The sequence below is a fragment of the Urocampus carinirostris genome, chromosome 10 (assembly GCF_059441175.1).
Source record: "Urocampus carinirostris isolate Australia breed hairy pipefish chromosome 10, RoL_Ucar_1.0, whole genome shotgun sequence".
NCBI lineage: Eukaryota > Metazoa > Chordata > Actinopteri > Syngnathiformes > Syngnathidae > Urocampus > Urocampus carinirostris.
In genome coordinates this window covers 15,452,171-15,470,156 of record NC_142358.1, presented here as the reverse complement: position 1 = coordinate 15,470,156, position 17,986 = coordinate 15,452,171, and the positions used below count along the sequence as shown (strand labels likewise).

Sequence of the window (17,986 nt, the reverse complement as noted above, 5' to 3'; positions counted from 1 at the left end):
CGGCCCAGCCCTGTAATAACATTAACCATCTGTATCCCCGGTTGCCTATTAAATTGGATCGGGTTCTGGCCAATCTCGCCGTCACTCTGCGTGTGATTCTTGTTGCATCCAATTTTTGCAAATGTGAACAGCGATATATTGTAGTTTTATTTTATGCGCCCTGCCCCTAATACAGCAAAATTCGGACTAAAAGATGCACCTCATTATAAGCCGCACCCAGTACATTTCTAAAGCAAAAAACATTTTGTACGTACCCAAGCCGCACATGACTATAAGCCACATGCGCCCACGATAAAACACGAGATACTTACCGTATTTTCCGCACTATAGGGCGCACCGGGTTATAGGGCGCACCCCCAAAAAATAGTTTTTGGTCCTATATCTTCCATACACAAGGCGCACCGGATTATAAGGCGCTACAATGGGAACGTCGACAAAACAGTCAGATAGTTTAGTCAAACTTATTACCCCCTTAACATTCCGAAAGCTTGCAAAGAAGCAAATACGCGTCGTAGACACGTGCAGATGCGGTGTCCGTACGATGTCACTCAAATGCATCGTTCCAAATATCATTCGGAAGGTTAAAGTCTTGGGATTCAAGAAATGCCAACCATTCCTTAGTTTCTATTTTCTTTTTCGCTCACAACTTTACTGTGCATATGACAATAAACACTTGGAATTGAGTTTAATTTAAAAAAAGAAACATTTAGATCACTCTGAAACAAGATACTGGGAAAATATATAGCCGAAGTAGCTCACCGAAGTCGTTGCGTTCAATAATAATGTGCAACCATGGTCCTCTTATATCTGTGAGTGTAGTAAATCCAGGAGAGTAAAATATTTACAAACACAGAATGGTAAAACGTGTTTCCTCTATGCCGTAGACAACCAAACTTGCTATTCACATTCATCTTTTTCGGCCAATTGCAGGCTTTGTTTTGCTCCTTTAGCCTATGCGAGCCTGTAATTGATAAAAATGATCCGCCCCCTTTACCGCCGAATAACTTTAGCAAATAGTGATCGATTCAAATGATGATTGACACATTGGCTGGGAAATAAAACGCCGGCATATGTATACACCGCGGACCATATCGCCTACGAGGAAAAATCTAGTCAGCGGCTGCTTGCCTTTGTTGCGAGACCTTGCAACTTAATATTGATCCATATATAAGGCGCACTGTATTATAAGGCGCATGGTCAGTTTTTGAAAAAAATAAAGGCTTTTAGGTGCGCCTTTTAGTGCGAGAATACGGTACATAGAAAGAGGGTACACCGAAAGTTTTAATAAAATACTATACCTAAACGTTCCAACGGCCCCCGGGTGGGCCGCCAGGCTTTTCATAAACAAATACATCTCTGTACGATGCTACCAGTCACTGATATACGTCATGCCACGTATCATTTGAAAGCCTAAACTCATTTGATTCAAGACATTGATTTAATCCTTATCAAATATACTCATCAGAAAAACATGATCAGTCCAAAACAAGATACCCAAGAATTATAAAGCCGAAGTAACTCACCATTACATCCCCTGGCCGTCTTTAACTTCTAAGAATTTCAACGAAAATGGTTTTGTTACATCAAGGACAGTCAATAGAATCCAACCGTGTAAAATATTTACTCCAAAATACACAATAATGCCGAAAGATAAATAGGATTCAGTCTCAAACATTTCTGCTCTGTTGGACGTTGCTTCTTGTATTTCGTTCCTTTAGCCACAGTATTTCAGTTTATAAATAGACTCATAAGATCATTCCTATTATGGTAGTTAGCCCTCCCCTTTTGATTGACACCTTTCCCCAAAATGAGAATCTGTTCATATTAGTTATATTCTTGCACAAAGCACAAAGTTACATTAAACTTGCGTCTTCCTTGTCACTTATATTCCACCGGTCTCACTTTTACCTTTACTGCTCGGATGCCTATGGTAGCCATTCAAAATTGCACAAATTAGCCGCATCATTGCATATAAAGCAGGGTTGAAAGCTTGTGAAAAAAAATCTAGGCTTCTAGTCCGAATGCTATGGTACATGAAAAGAAGGTAGATAGATACTTTATTCATCCCCGCAGGGAAATTCACATTTCCAGCAGCATCTCTGAGCTGAGAACAGTACAATAATAAAGCAAAAAGAATACAATTTACAAATACCCAATGTGACGTGCAAATGTCCACTGTAGCGTGTTATATAGAATATATAAATAGTGCTACACAGAATACACATTGCAATAAAATTCGGTAATATGCAATGTAGGCGGGTGTGGTTTAATGTGGGCTTTTACTCTGCCGAGTAGAGTTAAAGAGCCTCATGGCATGAGGAAGAAAAGATCTCTTCAGTCTGTCCGTAGTACAAGACAGTGACAGCAGTCTGTCGCTGAAACTGCTCTTCTGTCTGGAGATAATAATGTGTAGTGGATGCGATGGATTGTCCATGATTGACTGCAGCTTTTCCAGTGCCCGTCTCTCAGCTACTGTTGTCAGGCTGTCCAGCTCTGTGCCCACAACAGAGCTCGCTATCCTCGCCAGTTTAGAAAATAGATAGATAGATAGATAGATAGATAGATACTTTATTCATCCCCGCAGGGAAATTCACAATATGCAACCAAAACTGGCACATAGCTGTTTTATCTGTTTGAGACGCCTTAAAAACAGAGAATGACCATCTTAAAAGTTACGTATTAAATTTGATATTATAAGAATAGTCAAAATGGCTTATCTTAAAAGGTAAATGGTCGGCATTTATATAGCGCTTTTCAAGTCACTAAAGACCTCCCAAAGCGCCTTGTAATATAGTTTGAAGAATCCTTTAGCTTCCCTCAGGATCGTTTTATCTCTGAGAAACTATTAATGCAACTTTTCTTGGGTACCAGAACTATTCTACACGGAGCGTGCACACGTGCGAATGCTGAGAGTTCTGGATCACGTCTTTTACCAGAAGCTTTCAAAAGATGCCATCCTGCCACCTGCCGACATCAAAAACATCTTCTCCAACTTGGAGGAGATTCTCCAGCTACACGGTGCGCTCACCTGCATTATAAACTGGCATGCTCTCTGACTAACGTTTTGCTTTACAATTCAGCATCCATCTTGGAGCAAATGGCAGCCGTTCGGAAGCGGAATGAGTCTTCAGTCATTGATCAGATAGGAGATGACTTGCTGTCCTGGGTGAGTACAATTTTCAAGCTTAGATTGTGTTATTGTAGCCACTTTATAGAAGTGCTGACATACTGAAAAGGTTGATGGCAACAGAAAACATGGGATTGCTTTTCCTACTCTCATTTTGTCATCGTGGCAGACTTAGTTCTTCGGAACATGACTATTGGTTTTCTTTTCTATAGTTGTTTAATATTTGAATTATACAGTAAATACAGGAATTCACGCTTTAACAATTAATGTTTGCTTGATGCTCTTTTCTCGAATCTTCGGTTATGTCAAATGTTGCCCCACATTTGGCTGACTTAACCGCATCACCTAATGAGTGCTAAATGCAATGTAGTTTAGCCAGATATCAGCAGGCAAGCTTGTCTAAAATGCCTCTACAGGGCATAAGTAGGCTAAATGCTCTCTCCCGAGGGCCTAGTCTACATTTAAGCTTTCACTGACAAACTTAAGCCTTCCCCCCTTTCTGAACGATTCTGCACTGTGTGGTGGGTAAACACAGTCACCATGACAACTGCCCTGACCCACATTAACGGACCCACTGTGTATTTATTTCCCCCCCTTTCCCATCTTGGTTTGGGTGCTTACAGTTCAGTGGAGGAGAGGAGGAGAAGATCAAACAGGCCGTGGGGACTTTCTGCAGTAACCAGCCTTTTGCGCTGGAGATCATCAAGACCAAGCAGAAGAAAGAATCGCGCTTTATTTCATTCATGCAGGTAATGAGCTGACGTGATATTTTACTTTAAACTTAGAGTGGTCTTACACTCTGAATGCTCTCAATTATTTATACTGTGCACGCTAAATTGGACTTTGTGCTTCGCAGGAGGCGCAAAGTAACCGATTGTGCCGACGACTCCAACTGAAGGACATAATTCCCGTCGAGATGCTGAGGTTCACCAAGTACCCCCTGCTGCTGGACAACATCTCCAAGTACACAGGTAAATCTCCCATTGCTTTTACACTTTCTTAATTCTGTCACTGTGGAGCATATTATCTCACAAATTTAATCATACAATTTAGTATGTGGCGCTGGGAATATTTAAAGTAACCTTTGTTTGGCAACATGCCAACGCTTACCGAATTACAGAGGGAAGATTATGATTTAAATGCTTAAGGACGAGTGGTTCAAAATTTAACGTGTCTTTTTATTCCCAAACCATGTTCACCAATGATTAAAATGTGTTTTATGTAGTTTTATTGGCCAACTGTTTTATTCATTCAGGCTTAATGGATGGAGGAACTGTAAATCTTCCTAGGAGCTTCTTTTTTACTGCTAACGTCATATTATTTTTCAGATGATGTTGCCGAGAAGGACAAAGTGAAGCAAGCAGCCGACTGCTGCCGAAAGATCCTCAATCACGTCAACCAGGCCGTAAAAGAATCAGAAGACAAGCAGGTGTGTGTGTTTGTGTGTTTCAGTCATCAATTCTCCCTCTGTTTGGTTTTTATTACAAAAAATGCTTTTTTTGTCACTACTGCAGAGACTAGAAGACTATCAAAGAAGACTGGACTTGTCTTCCCTAAAGCAGACAGATAACCCAATGATCCTGGAACTAAAGGTAATATGTCAGAATGAGAGCTCTTTTACCTTTAATAGCTGTTCTCTGGGTGCTTCAAAAATCAGTCCCTTGTGATAATGTTGGAGAATGTGATCACAAATTACACAGGGTATGCTTTTTCAAAGAAAGAGGTGTCTTAAGTCCTGTGCTCGAGGTCCTCAGGCCTGCTTGTGTTTAGAGATTTCCTCTTCAAAACCGATTGATTCATTTAATAGAACACTAAGATGTTTTTCACTAAAAACATATGTGGATCTTGCGATATAGATATGTTTTGTTTTTTAAAATCATAATTTTTGTTCCTTTATCAGAACCTAGATCTAACCAAGAAAACAATGGTGCACGAAGGGCCACTGTCGTGGAAAGTGAACAAGGACAAGACCATCGGTTTGTCTTCTCAAAATATAAAAACAGCATGTTTTGTCAGCCCGCGATTCATATTTATCTAATCACTGTCTGTCTTCCCAGAGCTCTACACTCTCCTTTTGGAGGACATCCTGGTCCTGCTCCAGAAACAAGACGAGCGTCTCATCCTCAAGTGTCACAGCAAGAACTTGGCTGGAACCGCCGACACCAAACATATCTTCAGCCCCATCATCAAGCTCAGCACAGTGCTGGTGCGCTCTGTGGCTACAGGTCCGCCTCTGGCAATACGCGTAGTCACCTCAGGGGGTGACTTTTTCTCGTCAATTTTCTTTTTCTCCTTTTTCAGACAACAAGTCCTTCTTTGTTCTCTCCATGTCTGAGAACGGCGCGCAGATCTATGAGTTGATGGCGTCCACAGTCTCCGATCAAAGAATGTAAGACATCTTGTGACCATCAAATCTATTGCATCATTGGGTACATTGTCCTGTGTAGTACCATCTTCTGACTAATGTACAATTTGTTCTATTTTGCAACGTTATAACTCAGGATGTATGATTTTATTTTGTCTTAATGCTGTTTGTTTTCTGGTTAAGGCAGCAGTGCTTTTTTATCTCTGCCCACCAGGTGGCAGAACCTGATCACACAAAGAGCTGAAGCCATGAAAATCAAACCCCACAGCATCATACCGTTACCTCAAACAGAGTAGGCCAATTCATCAAACTACTGCAACGGATTCTATTAAGTGTGATAGTTTTTTCTTTTAAGTCGGCCATATTTGTCTTTCAGTGGAGACCGAGATGGCGTAGAGCTCATCACAAGCGGTGTTGCTAAACTAATCAAAGACCCTGATCGCACCTCCACTGGCAGCACTCAGTCCACAGGTAATGGCTTGGCCCATGCTCCCTTTAAGAGCATCATGGTACTTGTTTGGTTAAAGCATATCACTAACTATATACTCAGATAAAGAAAGCAGTCCGGCTGTGAGACGCGTAACTCCAAGCCCTCGACCTACTAATAATCCATTTGAGACGGAGAAGGCGGGTGAGGAAGAAGAGGAGGTGCAGGAGGGTTTTGTGCACCAGGAGCTCTCGTATCAAGAACCTGAAGAGGGCAACACAGACTCCTTTAATGTGTTTCCATCTAGAGCAGATGAAGCACTGAAAACATGTGAGCATTAAAACTAATATGTACACTTTATACTTATTCTTAACTGTACTTTAGTGCTAAGTCAATTATATTGACCATTATGTCACATTCAAAATGATCAACATCACCCCAAATTTTTGCAGATTGTTTGTTTGTATTTGCCTTGTTCAAATAATTCACATGCAAGATTAGAATGTTTTTATGAAAATAATATTGTCTTCGATTGTATTTTGATCTTTTTCTTATTCTGTCTAGCATTTAATTATTAATGTTATTATTGTAAACCCGTTAAATACTTGTTGATTAATGGGCCGATTACTCAGTAATATTTTTATTTCATGGGGCGGCAATAGCTCAGGAGGTAGAGCGCTCGTCTTGGGATCAAGGGATCCCTGTTCGAATCCCAGCTCGTCCATGTTGCATGTCGAAGTGTCCTTGGGTAAGACACTGAACCCCTGATACCCCCAATAAGCAGGTTAACGCCTTACATGGCTGCAAGGCCGCTATTGGGAAATGTGGAGCACATTGTAAAGCGCTTTGGGAAGTCATTGACTTGAAAAGCGCTATATAAATACAGATCATTTCATTTTCATTTCATAAAAACGATTGTGTCAGCTTTGAAAAAATGTATCTTGTTCAGGCAGAAATTTTTCACTTCTGATACAGTAATAATTATTGAATTGTATCATACTCTAAGAAATGTATCATTTTTTTCCATCATATAACAATATGTGCTTTAGTGCTAAGGCTTTAGAGTGTTCACTGTAGTAGTTAATGCTTATTAATGTTGAGATATAGGTTTCTATCTGCTATAACTCGTGATTTTAGCTCAAGTTAAAGCTTAAAATCTAAAGCTTGTGTTGGCACGGATTTATAGCTTTATTTTTTGACATCACTTAAAACGATTCTTTTGAATTTTGTAGCAAAGGCAGAGAGTTGGTGATGCATCTCTTTTGATTATGGCTTACCTTCAGGCATAATGATATAAAATATTGAGTGAAACACTTTAAACTTTTAGAGAAACGCTAAAATGCTAACAAGATTTATTCTCCAAACATGGGAGCATGTCATACTGTTAAATTTTCAAATAAATCTCTCCTTTAAAAGAGGATCTTGTGAAATTTGCTAATTTGTGCGTGTTTCTTAGGAAAATTCTGGCTGTACTTAATTAGCAGGTCTTGTTGAACTTGTGTGCCGTGTTTGCTTCTAAGTAAAGTTGGACTTTTCTTGGCAGTGTCAGCATTAAAGCAGGTGTTGGTGACGCAGCTCATGTCACAAGAGGCTGCAGAGAGAAGTAAGCGCTCCTCAGGAGGCCGCCTCCTCAGGACCACCTCCCTGAGGACGCCCGTGGAGAAACGCGTGATGGTCCACAACGGCGCGGAGAGGAACGACTCCCAGACCGAGGAAGCCACCCAGGACTTGGGTTCCGGCGACACGGGTTTCTTTGACTCCCCTGAAGATTATGGTTAGTATTTATCAACAGCTAACTAGCATCATCTTATGAAATAGTTTTTATAAAGACCTACTAAAATTTTGTCTTCATTTCTTAATTTGTTATTTATTGGATTAAGGATGTGGTCTCGCAACTACGGAGCAGGATTAGGGACAATGGGGCGGGGGCGCTAATGGCAGGGTTTTTGCTATAATCTTACTTAGAGTTCTGACTGAATTTTGACTCTCTTAAGTCAAATTCACTGTTTCTCCAAGTTTTTTAAAAGTCACACTTTGAAATAAAAATCGTAACTCAAAGATTATTGTAAGAATCACAAAAAAAAAAAAGGTCAGGATTCCAATAAAATAATGCAGAGTTTAATGTGAGATATCTGACAAAAATGTGAGATTCATTTGGTGGGGAAAAATGAGAATACTTACACTAAAGGTAGTTTTTTTTAGTATTAAAAAAGGATCAGAATGCTTAGACAAAGCAATAATTCTCACCTGAATCAAAGGAAACTCATAATCACCACTCTAGGGCAGCAGTAGCTCAGGAGGGAGAGTGCTCGTCTTGGGATCAAGGGAACCCAGTTCGAATCCCGGCTTGTCCGTGTTACATGTCGAAGTGTCCTTTGGTAAGACACTGAACCCCTAATACCCCCAATAAGCAGGTTAGCGCCTTACATGGCTGTAAGGCCGCTATTGGGAAATGTGGAGCACATTGTAAAGCGCTTTGGGAAGTCATTGACTTGAAAAGCGCTATATAAATGCAGATCATTTCATTTAAAGTCAGAATTTAGCAATATAAGTCAAAAAATTTATAAGAAAAAGTCAGAATTCCAAGAAATAAGACAATGCTGAGTAAAATGTGCCAAATCTGAGTAAAAACTCTGAATTATTCAGATATTTTTATATTAAAGACGGAACTTTACCTGAAAAAAATAAAATGCTTACAAAAAACTAGCATTCTCACTTGATTAGAAGAAAAGTCCCAAACGGATAGAGGCTACAATGACACAAGCCAGAAGATGTGGCAGCGAGTAAAAAAGTTCCAAATTCTGTGCAGCTCTAATGAAGTCAAAATTCTGAGGGAAAAAAATGAATTTTGAGTTAAAACTCAACATTCTGGGAAACAAATAATTTATCCAACCATTACTTTCTTTTCCTTCCTCACTGGCCCTCAACCTCTTGCAAAGGGAAAAAACATCAAGGCACCAATGTCCTTCTTTCTCAGCAGGATTTTTAGTTCTGGAAGAATACGGCGGTCCAGGAGAGAGCACTACAGATGAGGATATGTCACCAGCTGGGAAGCAGCTGAGTGCTTCGCAAGGCTGCGCCGCCGACTCGGGCATCAATTTGAGGTTTTCTTCGGCATCACACGCCGGCAGCCTTTCATCTTTTAGCAGACAAGTATTGTCGCACTTGCGGAACCTTCAGGCTAACCTCAACCATCTGAAGGTGAGCAGAAATCGGCAAGCTGTAACGATTACAGTGGCTTGCAAAATTATTTGGCACCCTTGAACTTTGTGACCCTTTGCCACATTTCAGACTTTAAACATCAAGCTGTAAAACTGCAATTTCTTGTGAAGCATCAATAATAAGTGGGACATAATCATGAAGTGGAACACACTTTATTGGATATTTTAAACTTTTTTAAAAAATAAAAAATGTAAACGTGTGTGCAAAATTATTCAGCTCCTTTACTTTCAGCGCAGCAAACTCTGTCCAGAAGTTCAGTGAGGATCTCTGAATGATTCAATGTTGATCTAAATGACTAACGAGGATAAATGGAATCCACTTGTGTGTAATCAAGTGTCTGTACAAATGCACCTGCACTGTGATCGTCTCAGAGGTCTGTTTAAAGGGCAGAGAGCAACAGGAAGAACGAGGCACACACCAGGCAGGTCCGAGATACTGTTGTGGAGAAGTTTCAAGCTGGATTTGGATACAAAAAGATTTCCTAAGCTTTAAACATCCCATGGAGCACTGTACAAGCAATACTATTGAAATGGAAGCAGTATCAGACCACTGCAAATCTACCAAGATCGGGCCGTCCCCCTAAACTTTCAGCTCATATAAGGAGGAAACTGATCAGAGATGCAGGCAAGAGGCCCATGAACACTCTGGATGAACTGCAGAGGTCTACAGCTGAGGTGGGAGAATCTGTCCATAGGACAACAATCAGTCAAATACTGCACAAATCTGGCCTTTATGGAAGAGTGGCAAGAAGGAAGCAATTTCTCAAAGATATCCATAAAAAGTGTTGTTTAAAGTTTGACATCAGCCACCTGAGAGAAACACCAAACAAGTGGAAGAAGGTGCTCTGGTCAGATGAAACCAAAATTGAACCTTTTGACAACAATGCAAGACATTGTGTTTGCCCTAAAAGCAGCACAGCTCATCACTCTCAACACACCATCCCCACAGTCAAACATGGTGGTGCCAGCTAATGGTTTGGGCCTGCTTTTCTTCAGCAGGAACACGGAAGATGGTTAAAATTGATGGGAAGATGGATGGAGCCAAATACAGGACCATTCTGGAAGAAAACCTGATGGAGTCCACAAAAGACCTGAGAATGGGATGGAGATTTGTCTTCCAACAATACAATGATCCAAAACAAGAAGCAAAGCTACAATGGAATGGTTCGCCAAAAAAAACTTGAAAACGTTAGAATGGCCAAGTCAAAGGCCAGACCTCAATCCATATGAGAATCTGTGGTAGAACTGAAAACGCTTTCCATCCAACATCACTCAGCTCGAGCTGTTTTGCAAGGAGGAATAGGCAAAAATGTCAGTTTCTCGATGTGCAAAACTGATACATACCCCAAGTGACTTGCAGCTGTAATCGTAACAAAAGGTGGCGCTACAAAGTATTAACTCAATGGGGCTGAATAATTTTGCACACCCACATTTTCGTTTATTTGTTAAAAAAGTTGAAAATATCCAATAAAGTGTGTTCCACTTCATGATTGTGTCCCACTTATTGTTGATTCTTCACAAGAAATTTCAGTTTTATATCTTTCTATTTGAAGTCTGAAATGTGGCAAAAGGTCACAAAGTTCAAGGGGGCCAAATAGTTTCGCAAGCCACTGTATTTACATTCACCTTTCTCATTATTTGTTCATTTTTGCTTTCAGGAAGTTGAAGCTAAGTACAATGTTCTTCGGCAGAGGCAGGAGAGATCAACCACACACTCTGATGGAAACAAAGGTAAAGTGATAAATGCTTGTCTAATTTTTATATCGACATTGAATTTAAACAATTTTTGGTTTATTTAGCACCTCATATTGTCAACTAGGGCTGCAACTAAGAATTATTTACGTAATTGACGAATCGATCGAGTATTTTTACGATTAATCGATGGATCTGATTTAATAGTAGAAAATAGTGCACAAAACAACAGAATATTTCATAAGGCAAACAATTAAAAAACATCTAAGTGTTCGTCAAATACTAATAAACAAAAATACATACGGCGTGTATTCTGCACCCTAAGGGGGATCATTAATGATTGACACATAAGTTAGGAAATGACTTTATATATATACTGGACTGTCTCAGAAAATTTGAATATTGTGATAAAGTTCTTTATTTTCTGTAATGCAATTAAAAAAACTAAAATGTCATACATTCTGGATTCATTACACATCAACTGAACTATTTCAAGCCTTTTATTATTTTAATATTGCTGAATTTGGCTTACAGCTTAAGAAAACTCAAAAATCCTATCTCAAAATATTAGAATATCATGAAAAAGTATACAAGTAGGCTATTCAACTAATCACCTGAATCATCTAATTAACTCGAAACACCTTGCGAGGGTTTCCTGAGCCTTAAAAACACACAGCTTGGTTCAGTAAACTAAATCACAAGTATGGGGAAGACTGCTGTCCTTAGGACCATCATTGATACCCTCCATCAGGAGGGTAAGACACAAAAGGAAAATTCTCAAAGAGCAGGCTGTTCACAGAGTGCAGTTTCGAAGCATATCCACAAAAAGTCTGTTGGAAGGGAAAAATGTGGCCGGAAACGCTGCACAACCAAGAGAGATGGCCGCAGCCTTAACAAAATTGTGACGAAGAGCCGCTTCCAGAATTTGGGGGAGCTTCAAAGACAGTGGGCTGAAGTTGGAGTCCAGGTATCAAAAGCCACAGTTCACAGACGTGTCCGGGAAATGGGCTACAATAGCCGTATTCCCATGGTCAAGCCACTTCTGAACTCAAGACAACGGAAGAAGCGTCTGACTTGGGCTATGCAGAAGAAGCACTGGACAGTTGCAGAGTGGTCCAAAGTCCTCTTTTCAGACAAAAGCAAGTTTTGCATTTCATTTGGAAGTCAAGGCGCCAGAGACTGAAGAAAGGCTGGAGAGGAGCAAAATCCAAGTTGCTTGAAATCCAGTGTGAAGTTCCCACAGTCAGCAATGGTTTGGGGAGCCATGTCAGCTGCTGGTGTTGGTCCACTATGTTTCATCAAGTCCAGAGTAAATGCAACTGTGTACCAAGAGATTTTAGAGCACTACATGCTTCCATCTGCTGAAAAGCTCTATGGAGATGAGGATTTCATTTTCCAGCATGATCTGGCACCTGCCCACAGTGCCAAAACCACCAGTAACTGGTGCACTGACCATGGCATCACTGTCCTTGATTAGCCTGCTAAATCCCCTGACCTGAATCCCATCGAGAATTTGTGGGGTATAGTTAAGAAGAAGATGAAAGACACCAGACATACAAATGCAAATGAGCTGAAGGCCGCTATCGAAGCATCCTGGGCATCGATAACACCTCAGCAATGCCAGAGGCTGATTGCCTCCATGCCACGCCGGATTGATGCAGTAATCCGTGCAAAAGGATTCCCAACCAATTACTGAGTGCATCAATGGACATTTTCAAATGTTTGATTTAGTTTTGCTGTTATAAAATTATTTTTTTACTTGGTCTGAGGAAGTATTCTAATATTTTGAGATAGGATTTTTGAGTTTTTTTCAGCTGTAAGCCAAAATCAGCAATATTCAAATGATAAAAGGCTTGAAATAGTTCAGTTGATGTGTAATGAATCCAGAATGTATGACATTTGTTTTTTTAATTGCATTACAGAAAATAAAGAACTTTATCACAATATTCTAATTTTCTGAGACAGTCCAGTATATATATATATATATATATATATATATATATATATATATATATATATAAATAATATATGCAATGGGCACTATTTTTGTGGGGGGGGATTACGTTGGCGGCAGCTTACCATAGTTCAGAAACCTATTGGGCCTCAATATTGATTCATATGCAGGTATAAAGCGCATTGTATCATGAAGTGCGTGATTGGCTTTTCAAAAAAATGAAGGCTTTTTGGTGTGCCTTGTAGTGCGTAAAATTCGATAAATGTATGCTATACACCTGCAAACATGTAAGATACTCTATTCCTGCCACCTTATCTAAGGATCATATTACATTTTGACTTATCATACATAACAAAAGAAAAAAAAAATCAAAAACAGTGGTCAAATACTACACAGTGTCCCTTTAAGCCAATTGTAATTCACAACAAATAAGCATCAACGAATTTCCAGGCTAGCCAAGAACAATTAGGATTAATCAATTAAAACTAGAACAATAACAAGTGAAACTAGTGGTAGAAAGCACAAGACCAAAGAGAACCTACAACGAGAGTTTTTTTTTTCTTATAATTCCATTTGGGGGGGGGGTGGGGGGTTATTGTTATTTTGAACAATTTTCTTTCACCACTAGGAGGCACTAGATACTATTAATTAACCTTTAGGTATTAAAAAAAAACTTAAATCATCAACACATAATGGGCAGCTACCGGGAGCAAACAAAACGGAGAAGCCCTCGGCAGCCCCAACACTAAAAACTTGCTTGCTCTTCACTACAATTATGTCTGTTTGGGAGCTGGACTCGTATGTTTTGTTAATAGAATTCGCCATTTTGAAAGTGTTGTGTTCCTTCAATGACATCATAGCTTTACTGTAAACAATCAAGATGGGTCATTTTTGAGACAACATTTCTCGAGTCCCCCCGGCGTGTGCAATATTTTGCAACATATTTGCATAATTGTGGGGAGGAAAACTACACGTTCTGTGCCTAATTGAAAAATAAATCTGTTTTGGAATACCTTTAATAAATACAGTACTTTTTGCTGTTCTTTCTTCAGATAAGAGATAGTGGACGTCTCGGCTGTTCTTTCCAGCTCGGGAGGGGGGCCAAAGAGTTGATCACCATTGTGTGTGCACGTGTGCCCAGGGACATAGTGGACGTTGTATAAGCTTGTCCTCTTACTGCTGAGCCCTGCCCTTTTTCCTCTCTGCCGCCCCCCACACCCCCTTTTCCTGAGTCGTTTTTGTCACTACGGAAAGCAAGAGACTTAAGAGGTGGAGTCGCCTCCTCATCAGCACAAGGCAATCACCCGTTTTTCCACCTTTAAATCCTCCCCACCCTAACCCCCTTGCAAGAAAGAGAACTTATACCAAAATGTACAAAGAAATGTGGGTTTATATACAGCACATATATATATACATAAAAGTCTATGTATGTATATATATTTAGATATATGAAACACAAAGCAAGAAAAGGAAACATTTAAGATAATGTATTAAGATTTTTTTTTTTATCCCAAGATGTATTTATTTTCCTTTTGTTTGGTTCTTTTTTTTTAAAGAAAAAAAGTGTTTCCTTCATTGCATGCATGCTGTTGCTACTTGGCGCATCTCCTTTCTCTCTGAATTTCCTCTCCAGGTGGCGTGAGAGTTTGCAAGGCTCGCAGCGCTCGCAGTGTAAAATACCTTTGTACAGAACCCCCCCTTCTCTCTGTGGATTACCCGCGTGGCGTCGAACCAGAATGAAGAGTCGTCGTGGCTCTGATCTGGTCCTTCCTTCTCTTCCCTCCTTATAGATGTGCTCCTCTTCTTCACACTATTCCTATTTTTTCTCTCCCCTATACGTGTGCTTTTTGGTGGCCTCACACCTCTTCCTCGTGGAGGGCCTACCGCTCGTCCTAACTGCCTGCTATCTGCTCTAATCCTGTCTTGAAGTTCAACATGTACTGTACCATGATCATGTTGGAAGGTTATGCAAAACGTTAATAAATAAATGGCGCCGTGATCCATTGGAAAGGATATTATGTGTTGTTTGAATCACATGTTTTTATCTTACAGGATAGTTTTTGGAGAGGCTGTCTTATTTTGATTTTTTTGGTATATGTCAAGTGATTCCAAGAGCCAAGAAAAAAATCTGCAAGTTTGACACTATCTCCATTTGGCCCCAGTTCCGTGGAATGCTCTGTGATCTGTGATGAGATCTGCAACTTCAGTGGAAATAATCTCGACCAGGGGTGTCAAACTCAATTGCATAGAGGGCTAAACTCAAACCACACCTCTGGTCGCGGGCCAAACAGGATAAATATTTATTGAATAAACAAACACTTGCCTTTTTTTTCAACAAATGTGAATTTAAAAAGGACAATATTATTCCATACTAAACAAACTTAACATTAAATAACTTAAAATACTTGGCTCTCTATTAAAATATCTCTTGTCAAAACTATACAAATTCAAAATATGGAGGAAAAAAAAAACAAAATTTGTGCTTTTCACTTTGGAATTTTGTTTGGTGAAAAACATCTCATAGATCTTCATGTTTTTCTTCAACGTTCTGTATCTCCTACTCTGCGTTCAGGTTTTTCCACCTAATCCTGATGTTTTGTCTCGTAGAGACGTTTTACATTATATTCCTTAGCTCATAGGTTTACCAGTAATGTCAGTATACATATATTCAGCCTCCCATCGGTTATGAAAAGCTCAGTATTCAGAATCAACTTTTCTCTTGGCCATTGTGAGGATTTTACATCCATGTAATCCACAGCAACACAAACGTCACCCTGATTTTTTCCATTTAGCCTTCCGTTACCTTGTGACACAGAAACGCTCGTCCTCGGGCATAACTCTCTGCTTCCTGACACTTAAGACTCACCAATAATGCACCTCCCGCTCTTGTTTTTCAACTGGCCGACGTGTTTATTTGTCAGTAGATAGTTTTATAAGTGGCTGCGCTCTACAGGCTACAGCTAATTCGATTGATGCAAGGAGAAATAAATCTATCTATGTTTTCGCGAAGTCTTGCAGCGGCAATGTAGCTGTAGCACTGCATTATGGCACCTGTAATTTGAGAGTTATCTGCCAGGCCATTATAGTAGATGTATGTAAAATGATTTTACAGGCCGGATATAATTATATGCCGGGCCAGATGTGGCCCTCAGGCCTTGTGTTTCACACCATTTATCTAGACGTAAAACACACTTATAGTCTAGCTCATCAGGAATTTAGACCTCATACTTTGTTTCCCTGCCCTTGACTTGACATTATTAATTCCCCGATGAAGTCCATGCCGGTGCCATGCTATTTATCTGTGCTTTAAAGAGGGTCGTTCATGAAAACTAGTAACACAATTAAGTCATACATGTCGGCTTTACGCGACATATTCGTACATGCAGCTGCTCTCGGATGACAATTATTGTCAGTTGTCAAGATCAACAGACTGATAAGTTTGTTTAATAGACACTCAGTAGTGTAGTAGAGAAGACATCAACTTGCAATGAAACCAGGAGAGGACTCGAACCTCAGGTAGGAAATTGCAATCTGATTTCAAAGCCCTCCTGTTCTTTTTATTGAATCTCCTAGGTTACAAAAAGCAGATCATCCCTAAAAGGTGTGCAAAATAAAAAAAACAGCGACATGAATGGCCGATAGTGTCAATGATGTAACCAGTGTGTAATAGTCTAAACAACAAACAAAAGTGAGGGATGGTATATAAACTAATAAACTGGCATTCTATGCAATCTCTTTTGTAAGTGTCCAATATTAAAAAACAGGAAGAACTTATCACAGACATGCTGATATTTGAGGAGAAAAATTAAGTTTGTAGGATTTACATAAATTGTGCAATAATCATGCGAACAAAAGAAGACAGGTGCATAAATGTGGGTACCCTAGTTGTATTTACCGTAAATTCCGGACTATAGAGCGCACCTGATTATAAGCCGCACCCACCACATTTTAAGAGTATAACCTACACAAGCCGCACCTGTATATAAGCCGTATGCGCCCACATTAAAAAAAAAATGTAACGCAAACACAAAATTAATCCAAACCCGACATCAAGTCCCACGATTGAAACTAAAAGTCTTTCATTGAAGTACACAGTCCAAAATGAACGGAAAATGATACCGGTACTTAAGGTTTGATGCAGACCTGCAGAGTCCGGGTACCCGTTAAAAGTAATCCAAGGGAAAAAAAAGTGTATATTTCCAAAGGTATGGGTGGGAAAAATATATATCCACTATTGTCCGCCGCGACAACAAACACCTTTACCCCCCGTTTGTTCCGCCCCTCTTTTTTAATTCGCCCGTGCAAAACATATCAGAATAAGTGTCTCGAATAAATACATTACAAAAATATACAGTTGCAAATACAGATTATACATGGTTTACACATATTTACAAAGAAAGACGGTACACTGAGAGAGTTTTCAAAGCTTTAATAATAATAATAATATAACTTTCATCCCAAACGCTGCCCGTGACAGGGGAGTTAATGGTAGCAACACGCTCGCAACACAGTAAACGGGTCTGTTAAAAAAACATACCTACCTTAATTGTAAAAATCAGGGTAAACCATCCTCATCTTCCTCCTTAGAACTGAAGCCATCAAAGTCGTCTTCCTCAGTGTCGGAAAGAAACTTTGTCATATAGACGTAGTCCCACGCTCCTGCAGCCTCACTCGCGCTGTCGCACTGTTTCCTTCTTTATCGGACTGCTTGATTGCTTTTAGCTTGAAAGCTGCGTCATGTGCTTTTCTTTTTGCATTTTGCATAATGAGGTTATGTTTACGCTAATTTAATTTATGCACAAGCCAAGAAGTTGCAGTCTTCCTCGGCGCATATATTCCACCGGTCTAAATCTTACCTTTTGTACTCGAGCGCTGCTGGCGGCCGTTAGGAAAATTACATAAATTGGCCGCATCACTGACTAAGCCGCAGGGTTGAAGGTTTGGGGAAAAAGTAGCGGCTTATAGTCCGGAATTTACGGTATATGCATTAATTTTGTGCTAACCATGAAGACAAAATGTGTTTGGTAAGATCATTAACCATTAATCTAAATACACAGATGAAGCTGAACATTATTTAAAAGTGGCCAGTTTCAAGTTGTTCTTTTTGCATTGTCTCTGGATTGTCAACATGGTAGGCTCAAAACAACTGTCACCTGACCTGAAAGCAAAGATTGTTGGACATCATGCTTTAGAGGAAGAC

At 39.8% G+C, this 17,986-nt stretch overlaps 1 protein-coding gene across 1 annotated transcript in view; it reads left to right on the top strand.

Moving 5' to 3' along the window:
- The window catches only part of arhgef12a (Rho guanine nucleotide exchange factor 12a), a 51,177-nt gene extending 36,378 nt beyond the window's left edge, over nt 1-14,799 (top strand). Inside the window, exons 25-40 of the mRNA XM_088345294.1 lie at nt 2,872-3,018; nt 3,081-3,166; nt 3,751-3,876; nt 3,984-4,098; nt 4,456-4,556; nt 4,642-4,719; nt 5,028-5,103; nt 5,185-5,352; nt 5,429-5,516; nt 5,707-5,784; nt 5,869-5,963; nt 6,043-6,249; nt 7,463-7,693; nt 8,897-9,120; nt 10,799-10,871; nt 13,839-14,799. Of these exons, the coding sequence (XP_088201420.1) occupies nt 2,872-3,018; nt 3,081-3,166; nt 3,751-3,876; nt 3,984-4,098; nt 4,456-4,556; nt 4,642-4,719; nt 5,028-5,103; nt 5,185-5,352; nt 5,429-5,516; nt 5,707-5,784; nt 5,869-5,963; nt 6,043-6,249; nt 7,463-7,693; nt 8,897-9,120; nt 10,799-10,871; nt 13,839-13,849 (1,904 nt within the window). The 3' untranslated portion in view covers nt 13,850-14,799. The remainder of the gene's footprint in view (nt 1-2,871; nt 3,019-3,080; nt 3,167-3,750; nt 3,877-3,983; nt 4,099-4,455; nt 4,557-4,641; nt 4,720-5,027; nt 5,104-5,184; nt 5,353-5,428; nt 5,517-5,706; nt 5,785-5,868; nt 5,964-6,042; nt 6,250-7,462; nt 7,694-8,896; nt 9,121-10,798; nt 10,872-13,838) is intronic.
- Nucleotides 14,800-17,986: the final 3,187 nt, after the last annotated feature.